Source organism: Pimephales promelas, chromosome 12, assembly GCF_988280905.1.
Source record: "Pimephales promelas chromosome 12, fPimPro1.hap1.1, whole genome shotgun sequence".
Classification (NCBI taxonomy): domain Eukaryota; kingdom Metazoa; phylum Chordata; class Actinopteri; order Cypriniformes; family Leuciscidae; genus Pimephales; species Pimephales promelas.
Window position 1 is genome coordinate 15,671,810 of NC_142780.1, and position 9,451 is coordinate 15,681,260.

The 9,451-nt window shown below is 37.0% G+C and overlaps 1 protein-coding gene across 1 annotated transcript; it reads right to left on the reverse strand.

The window, feature by feature from the left end:
* Positions 1 to 12: 12 nt before the first annotated feature.
* On the reverse strand, positions 13 to 5,110 carry macc1 (MET transcriptional regulator MACC1). The gene is made up of 5 exons (XM_039694554.2): positions 4,935 to 5,110; positions 3,643 to 3,802; positions 1,404 to 3,445; positions 1,127 to 1,315; positions 13 to 1,040 (listed from the first exon to the last, which is right to left on the reverse strand). The coding sequence occupies exons 2-5, from the start codon at positions 3,758 to 3,760 to the stop codon at positions 837 to 839; spliced, it is 2,553 nt and encodes an 850-aa protein (XP_039550488.2). The 5' UTR covers positions 3,761 to 3,802; positions 4,935 to 5,110; the 3' UTR covers positions 13 to 836.
* Between the last annotated feature and the right edge of the window lie 4,341 nt (positions 5,111 to 9,451).

Here is a 9,451-nt window from a genome sequence, read left to right on the forward strand (position 1 = left end):
TTGAGAATAAAATACTTAAAACAGTTTTTTATTAGTATCTTTGCCTGTTATTACAGAGCTCCTTCATGACATAAGTGGTAATATTTTAATTATTATAATATATCTCAAAGTGTATTAGCATTAAAAAATACAACAATACAAAATAGATTTAAGACTGTTCTAACACAGGAAAAGTCTGCAATTAAACAAGGACCCTCACTCTTAAACACTGTAGTTAGTACACTTAAAATGACAACTAGAAAAAACACAAAATACAAAAATAGATAATTTGGCAGAACCATGCAATATACTTAAGTGTAACGAATGACCTGATAGTATACCTAATATAACGGTATAACCTGGGATACAATCCAGGAGAGCCAAAATGCATGTAACACTAACCAGATATTCCACATACAGCTTCAAATATTAAAACACACTCATATAGACACTTACAATTCAAGCAATTTTTTTAAGAAAAACAAAGAAAACTGATGATCTTGAGGAAGTTAATCTAGAATGAAAATATATTTCAGATTTCATCTCAATCATAATTAACAATCAAATTTCCTATTTCTTTTTCCACCAACAACCCTTTAAAACATTAATATTACATAAGGGACTTCGCAGAAAGCTCAAAGACAACAGTTTTTGACAAGTTTGTCAGTGAATTGAACATGAAATAAAGTGTCTTTAAAATACAACACATATAATATACAGACATGTATATACAGTAACAAATATTCAGTACTTTTCATGTGTAGATATTTATGACGTCTAAAAACATGGCACAGATATCAGCATGAATTCAACATGATCACCTCAATATGAAGTGCAGGTGCTCCAAGAGTTGTCCCCTAACCTCTGAGGAAGGCAGATGCCCTCAGGACCTCCATGCAGTTGGCAGTGATGAGAGCTCCAGTAATCTGTCTCCACTGCTTGGTCACTGGGCTCTTCATCTTATCCAGGGCCAGGTGAAGGTCCTGAATCATATCCCTGTAGCCGTCCCCGTATCGCTTACTCCAGGCATACAGGAAGTCATATGCAGGCTTCCACATTGACTATTGAATAAAGAAGAATAAATCAAATCAAATATGACATGGCATGACATGACTAGGATTGGGTTAGAGTTTATTCTGAAGCTCACCTGTGCACTAACTTCTCCATTTTTCCCTTTGTGTGGTGCCTCATAGGCAGCAATCTGGGAACTGGAGAGCTTCCCTAGTCGCTCGCCAAGTTCCCGCCATCGCGCTCCAAGCTCGACTGCTGTGGACAGAATCACTATATCCTGTATGAGATGGGCTACTACTCCTTGAACATCCATCTTTAACAACCCCTGTGGGGAATATACATCATTACTAAAACCCTTGTTTTCCTCAAAATATTGTTGTGCACAAATGTATGTCAAAATAAACTATACATACAGTGATAAGCTCATGCTGGAACTTTTTCTTAATCTTTTCTGCATGGCAGTCTTCCTTGAGCTTTTCTAGAACACAGGCCACCTTATCTGCCTCAGTTTCAGCATGTCTCCTAGAGATGGCGTCAATCGAGACCTCGGAGTAACCGAGAGCCTCAGCAAATGTTCTCCAGCTTTTGACGTGCTCCGTGACCAAGGTCTGAGTAGCAGAGTACATGTAGGTGAGTTTTTTAAAAGGAATTGTCACATTATCCAAGAGGACAGACGTGGTGAGATTAATTCCAGTGAAGTCGATGACTTGGTCCTTGGTTATGAGCTTTAGGTTCTTACAGTGCACCAAGCCGACTCTTCCGCGAAGAAAGCCGATGTACCATTCCTTAACCTTCGTCTGACCTATAGATCTAACGGTGTCCTTAGAAAGCAAAGCAATTGTATCCCCTTTAAAGTATTCCAGGAGATATTCCACTCTCGGTTGTCTGAGAATTGATTTTATCGCTACCCCATACCAATGTAAATCTACCGGTCTGTCCTGAAACTTCTGGGTGAGTATTTCTGGGATTGATTCCTCTGGAATGGTCGTCACTTCCCTCTGGCGATCTGCCCGCCTTTGGCTGTTTTTTTCTAACCTCAGAGGGGCCGCCTCAGGGGAGGCGACATAGAAGTCTCCCAAAGTGAGACTATTGGCATCCTTCACCTCAATGCTAAGTTTGAAGGGACTCATTTCACCTCCACCAACCTTGAACAGATCTAACGGTAGATGGAGCACTTTTCCAGCTTTGAGCTGCTCCTGCTTAACCGCTTTATTCCGATCCACGGGTTTCACTTCAAAGTTTGGTTCCAACACTCTAGAAGCAATGTGAAGATCTTGAAGACCCTGCGGGTTGAACTGATGCTTTCCCCAAAGCTCCAAGACAACAGGGGGCAGATTCCTGTTACCCCTCTGGATATCAGAGAAAGGGAGCTTGGGTGGAATATTATTATGGTTCAATATGACTACCACTACTTTGAGCGATGGGTGTATGTGCTTGGGACCATAAACGGCCACTGTCATTTGGCGATCCAAGTAATCCCATACTGACGTCGCAGGTTGCTCCAGAACGGTGGCCTCAGCAGCAGTTATGACATACATGTGTGGTTTTAAATCAAGGAGCTTCATCTGTAACACATCATTGTATATGTAACAGTCTTTTATTTTTTGATAAGGTCCCTCTTTCCTTTGAGAGACTAGACCCACAAAAGAGGTTAAGACTTGGCTTGTGGGGTCAGTTTTTACTTTAGCAGCCATTCTCATTTCCAGCGAAATTCCCCCCGAAACATTGCGGTTACCGAGGTTGACTTCTAAAAGAGGGCTCAGAGTTGTGGTGTAGTTGTTGTTTATTCCAGTGGGTGGATCGAGGAGAACTTTGAGGCCGACGTCTTGGAACTCACCTGGGGGGACGTGTCCCTGGGGAACATGAGCAGTGATATCGGAGTCTGGCAACTGCACAGAGCCTCCAGCGTGGTCAATCTTGCAGCAGATTTGAATGTCTGTGGCCTGAGTCTGGGCCCATCCAAGACTTTGCTTCATTAGGCTAAGATCCAAACAGGACCTGGTTAACTGCCTATGACTTAACCAAGCCATTTTGTAAGCTTCTCTGTCATTCTTCAACCACTCAAAATCTGGATTCAGGAATGGTTCTTGAGAGCTGAGTCTCATTGACCTCTTTTCCTCCTCCTTCTCGAGGCTGTCAAGTATATCCGAGGCGCTTCTCCACCTCCCAGATCGGTTTAAATTGTTTTTTCTGGGAGCTAAAAGTTGGGCAAAGTTTGTTTCATCAGATGATGTGCTGAGAGAGTCCTCATTAATACTGTCAAAGAGAGATAAGGGATCCTCTTTAAGCATGGACACTCCAGAATCATAGGTGCTGGTGAGGACGATATCATTTAAGAATGGATTTGACTTCCCCATCTGATTCCAGAAGGGGTTGGTAGTTTGTTTAGAATTTTCCATTTCTTTCGGTATGACGGGCCACTCAGAGGTTTGGCCAATCTCATAAGCATAACCCCCTAAGAAAAGAAAAGATTTCGAATGTCACAGCTGAGAAACAAAATCATAAAACATGTATTTGTTAAGAGTTAAATTAGTTCAAATAGTATCTTATTTTTGTGGAGCAAATATAATATTTTGAAAAAGTCATTCACATTTAACAAATGCAATGGAAATACCGTGAAAATAGTGGAGAGAGAGAGAGATTCATAATTACCATGAAGGTTGTTGTTGTTGATGGTCACATTCTCATCTATATCTATCAGCGTCCCCTCCGATCTACTCCGAAGCAGATTTCCGGAATGACTGTTTGACTTTATCTTTGCGGCTGCCATTTTGTATATCCAAGATCAAATGTCCGTCTCTAATGTCTAAATCTATTGAAGAAGAATGAACAAATGGTACGAAGGTCATCCCATAGTGGACTTAAAGTTAATTTAGTGGAAGATCAGTGATGTCTCAGTGTTCAACAGAGCAATTTAGAAGGTCTTTTATACATACTGCAGTTAGGTTTTTTTAATGAAGTTGTGTAATTCCTTGCATGGATTGTTTTTAATGTTTAATTGTCTATTTGTGTTGTTTGTAATGTAAAATGGTGGCAAAAGAGTTTCCCCTTATGGAGATTAATAAAGTTTTCTAATTTGGTCTGATCTGATTTTACATTCTTAATATATATATATATATATACACTCATATATATATATATATATATATATATATATAATGACATTAAAATGTTTGATATCAAAACTCTGACATTTTATTACATTTTTTAACATAATAACACACAATTTGTTTTCACAAAAAAAAAAATCATCTTAATATTTTGAATTATGTAGTTTATTCAAACAGAAAGCGTTAAACTAGACTTTTACAAATAAATGACTCAAACTTTATCCATACAGAGTGTCATTGAGTCAGTCAGCGAAACTTCTCTTGTTGTTTTGAATCACTTCTTCTGTCATGAGTCTCTGAATCACTGTCCAGTATCCTCTCTGTCCTGTCTCCGGGAATGACTCATTAAATGCGTATTATGCAGTGGCAATGCACGGAAACAGGTCTGTCTTGTCTAAATATCAGTGTCTCTTATACAAAGCTTTGTCTCAGTGTATGGTAAAGGGCTGAGTTCTCTATTCAAATCAACACGCGCTAACACGCCCTGCATCAGCCACGTCACAATACACCTGTTTGTCCTGTATACCGCAATACCGCATGCAAACGTCATCCCACATTAAAAACATAAGCATTTTCCTCTTCTCCAAGTTTCTCTATTAATTAAATCGCTTAGGCCTATATGTAGCCTACTAATTTAAGGATTGATAAAACGCTAGGACGACACGCTGTCCTCCAATATGCATGCACATCAAATCAAAACACGTGAAAAGACTTGAAATAACTTTAGACTAAAGACGTCTATCTTTTTTTTTTTTTTTACTTATTCGTACTTTGGTTGGGCAATTAAAGCCTAGTAAAAAATATTTTAAAACTGCTTAAACGTAAAACGCTTACCTGAACCATGGTATTTTTTCCTCTCAGTGTTTACGAGAACTTTTTAATCAGCGGGGAGTGACACCAACTGTACACCTTACACTTCTGTGTGCCTCTGTCTGCTTGAATAGAATAGTGGAGAAGTGCATACTGGGATACGTAGTGCCAAACACTCAAACGTCGTGGATTGAATGTCATTCGCAGACTCCACCACCCACAAGCCTCCACTTTATGTACACACAGAGCATTGCAACACCTGAAACTCCATGGAAAAAAAGGTTTCGGTATGCAAATTCATGAGAGGAAAAATTGTGCCTCTGTTTGAACTATATAGCAGTAGCATTTGACGTTTTTAAGTTGTGCTTTTAAGCACAATTTAAAAACTTCCAGGATTAAGTTGTGGCTATAAAGGCAAACCAAAAATGTAACCATTTTTAAATTGTTATTTTTCTGGTTGTGTGTGTGTGTGTGTTTGAAGAAATGTGAATATTTTCTATTTGTATGTATCTATTTATAATGTACTTAGAAATGCCCAACCAGGGACAGGAGTTGAAAATTAGCATTAACTACAAACTCTATATGCTGCACATAGTTACAGGCTTTGTATTGTGACTATGTTTGACTGTATGGTCCCTTTTAAATAAATGAATAAATAAATAAAAATATCAAATATCAAAATTTGTATTTATTAGTAATAGTCTTAACAAAGCAAACACAAAGATTTTTTTTCCATAAATGTCCTAAATTTGCTTATGTAATTGGGCCTTATAAATTAACCAAATAATATTATGGTTTAAAATAAACATTTTTTTTTAAACTTCAAATTTTAAGACAATCAGCTTAAAAAAAAAAAGTTAAACCAACAATAGTTTTATCCTTTTTTTTTTGTTTTCCTCAAATTGAGAGGTATTTTTTTTCTTTTCTTTTTTTCTTGAAAAAATAAACATATACGTAGTTACTGTATATGTTTATATAACCTTCTGATTTGTTTAAATGTCATGTTAAAAGTGCAGTTTATCCAAAAAATTGCGTGCTCAAACATCAAGTTTTTAGCCATAATAATAGGCTATCTCATTAATAAGGAGTACTGTAATATAAAAATCATACGTTTATATTTCAGCAGGTGTGCTATTGACTCATTAACTACTTCAAAATTAAAATTCTGTCATTTTTTTTACTCAAGTTGTTTCAAACCTGCATGAATTGTTTTCTTCTGCTGAACACAAAATAAGATATTTTGTAGAATGCAGTAACCAAACAGTTGATGGGCCCCATTGACTTCTATTGTTTTTGTCCATAGTACATAGTCAATGGGGTGAGTAAATGATGACATAATTTAAATTTTTAAGTAAACCATTCCTTTAAATATCATTGACCACCCTCTGGTGGTTAACTTTAGCTAGTTCAGCTATGGATGCATTGTAACCATTTCGTAGTTGATCTAACAATGCTTTTTAAAGCATGAATTAGGTTCATGTTCATTTAAATGTTTTATTGTAATTAATGTTAAGTGTTAATTCATGTTCGTTCATAAGACAACTGCATTAAAATGTTTTATTCAAATGAACCTTTTAATAAATTCAATTCAGTTTATTATTTAAAAAAAAAAATAATCAAATTTAAAATAAATCATATATTTGTATTTTATTTCGACCCATCTGAAAAAAAGAAAAAGCTCACTTGCATGATATTTATTTAACAGTACGCTAAACAGCTTTATCATTCTCCCATCTTAATGAACATCATTATTATGATTATTTGCATATCCTGTTGAACACAATGCCTGTGAAAAGACTTATTGCAAAACTATCACATATTAACACAACTTGGAAAGAGTGCATGACACATTTATTCAAATAAGATAAAATACAAAATATTAAAATGCAACCAAAGATCTTTACATTTTAAGATCTATACATTGATAATGCAATCCTAATGCTCAAAAAGAACATCCGTGGCAACTGAGTTCAATGAGTTCAGAGCTTCAGGTGATTAGATGAGTTGGAATGTCGTAAGAAAGAATGTCTTAAAAGAAATATCTTGAGCACTGGTGGCACCTATGTTGATCAAAAACAGATATCGTTATACAACATTAAAACGGTCAAAGGTGTCATTGTGTTGTTTCTTAAAGTGGTAGCCTAATCCAAGTTTAATTTATTCTGCAGTATATTTACCGCCGCTTGAACCAAAAATATAGGCTATCTCTGAACCAAATTTTCATTACTATTTTTTCTGTGAGCAATCTAAATGTAAAGTATACAAGGCCAAATGTAAAAACCCTTATTCATAGTCTTGATGTGTAACCCTGCATAGAAGTCAACTTTCTTCTTTATCAATGCGCACTGTGAAAAACATTTGTGTTCAATGACAAACCTGCTGTACAGGTGTCATGCATATTTAAAAGGAAGGCATTTCCCCCAGAGCGTTTGGTCTTATGTGTGTGTGTTCACTAATAATCTTGAGAAGATCAACAAACCAGAATGCCGACTTGCCATCAGAGGAGACAAATATTCGAATTATTTCTTAGGTAATGTACTAAAGTTCAGTAGTTCAACAGAGTTTGTTCATAAAATCACTGTTATATGATTGGTTTGCATGCGATGCGGCGCCAAAATATGGACTGAGTCATGCTAAGACTGGGTTGACATGTTTTTTTGTGTTAGAGGTCGACACAGTTCTAAAAGCAACTATCTGACAAGATCTTAGATTTTGTCTAGCAGTAACAACAAGATGTTTGTTCTCGGACACTTTGTTATTGTGATAATTCGCACATTTAATGGTAACGGCTGGTGTACTTCATTCAAAACTTGTACGGTGAAATGTAAGGACCAGTTTGTCTATGTCATATACCTATTATAATACTGTACAAAAATATGTATCTCCTATTTTGTTTGATTGACAAAGACAGACTGATATCCAGCGTGATTTTTTTTTTGTTTTTTTATGTTTTTGAGACCTGAGATTTCTCACACATCTACATCCACTCAGCTCAATTCGTTAAGCTCAGTCCTTCAATCATTTTGGCTTGGTGTGCTATATATTTTGACCAGTTTTGCAGATTATCAAACATCCTTAAACACTACAATACAATACAAACAATATGTAGCTAATACGGTGGACTACTGTATAGTATCTTAGGGAAATTATCATCTGGATGCTGATGATAATGTTGATGACAAACAGACACACCTGCCATTCATTATTATTAATTTTAGCCTAGCCTACTATTTAAATTTAAGCCGGCTTAGTAAATACAACATGAACTTTGTGCTAACAAACTTTTCCCCAATAACACCAATGAAATGTGACATTGCATCGATCAAACAGAATTGCAAGTCATTACCATAGATATCCATAATAAAGGCTGTCTGGCCAATGGAGGTCGTCTGCATCTGGCGGCCATCTTGTCACAGGCAGCTCGCTCACTCGTAACAATGTGTTAATGATGCATGTACTTTTTAAATAATCATAATTTGCTAAATTTTTGGTTTGAGCAAGTTATGGTTTGATTTAAAAAAAAACGGTTTGATTTGTTATAAATGTCAGATGACACTACTTATGAATAATAAGTGTATAAATAAATAATCATCCAGATGATTGAATTGAATTATAGCCACGTTAAAAACGTTTGTAAGAAACCAAACCATTTGTAAATCCGTCAAGATTTCAACGAAACAAGAGTATTTGTGTTTGTGCTGATCACTCATCTTACATCAGATACCACAGAGCCTGCCAGAAAGCTTGCCTGTGACAAGATGGCCGACGGTGATGACGATAAAGATTCCACCTTAATGTCGCGTTCCAGGCAACCTGTAACCCGTGTTTTTCCAACCTTATACCCGTGAAAGTGCACTGGAACGGCTGTCAAACCCGTGACTTCCCACCCGTGAACTCGTACTAGATCCATGTACTCCCAGTTACGAGTTCTGACGTCACATAGCCAGCGAACCTATACAAAACTACAATGACAGCCCCTATGGATGCAGTGTTTCTGCAGGCGGTACACGGTGAGAATAAACTTTAGGACAATATAACGTAACTAGTTTTCAGTCCATTGAGTGCAAGGATAAATTAATACCAAATACATTTCCAAATATACAAATAAAGTAAAATAAAAGGTATAACAGCTTATCATGCCTCATGCGCTATTTTCCTCCTCAGTTTCCCACAAATAAACAAGGAGTAAGCACCTTTGCCGTTAGAAATTATTACAAATGCGCACGAGCCCCATAACGTTCGTCATGCTGGTTTGTTTATGTCTAGCTACCACAATTCATTGCGCTCAGGTAGTTTGGCGTGACTGGCCTGGAATGCTACAAAGTCGTGGTTTGAAGTCGTGATTTACGTGCTCAAAAACCTGCCTGGAACGGAGCATAAGACATCTAGCCTTTAGGTGTGTTCGACTTGAATCGGCGCTGCAAAGACCGATCGGTTTATGACATCAAAGTACCGCAAGGGCGATTAAAAAGAAGGAGCCTTCTGCGCTCTTATCGCTCTCGCGGTACTTTGATGTCATACACTTATCGGTCTGTGTGTTC

What these genes read in the sequence shown, in the direction of transcription:
- macc1 (XM_039694554.2), bottom strand. Translation starts at nt 3,760, where the DNA reads ATGGCAGCCGCAAAGATAAAGTCAAACAGTCATTCCGGAAATCTGCTT. An exon ending in CAACAACAACAACCTTCATG is followed by an intron (nt 3,446 to 3,642) that starts GTAATTATGAAT and finishes TTCTTTTCTTAG; the next exon opens with GGGGTTATGCTTATGAGATT. An exon ending in ATGGAGAAGTTAGTGCACAG is followed by an intron (nt 1,041 to 1,126) that starts GTGAGCTTCAGA and finishes TTTATTCAATAG; the next exon opens with TCAATGTGGAAGCCTGCATA.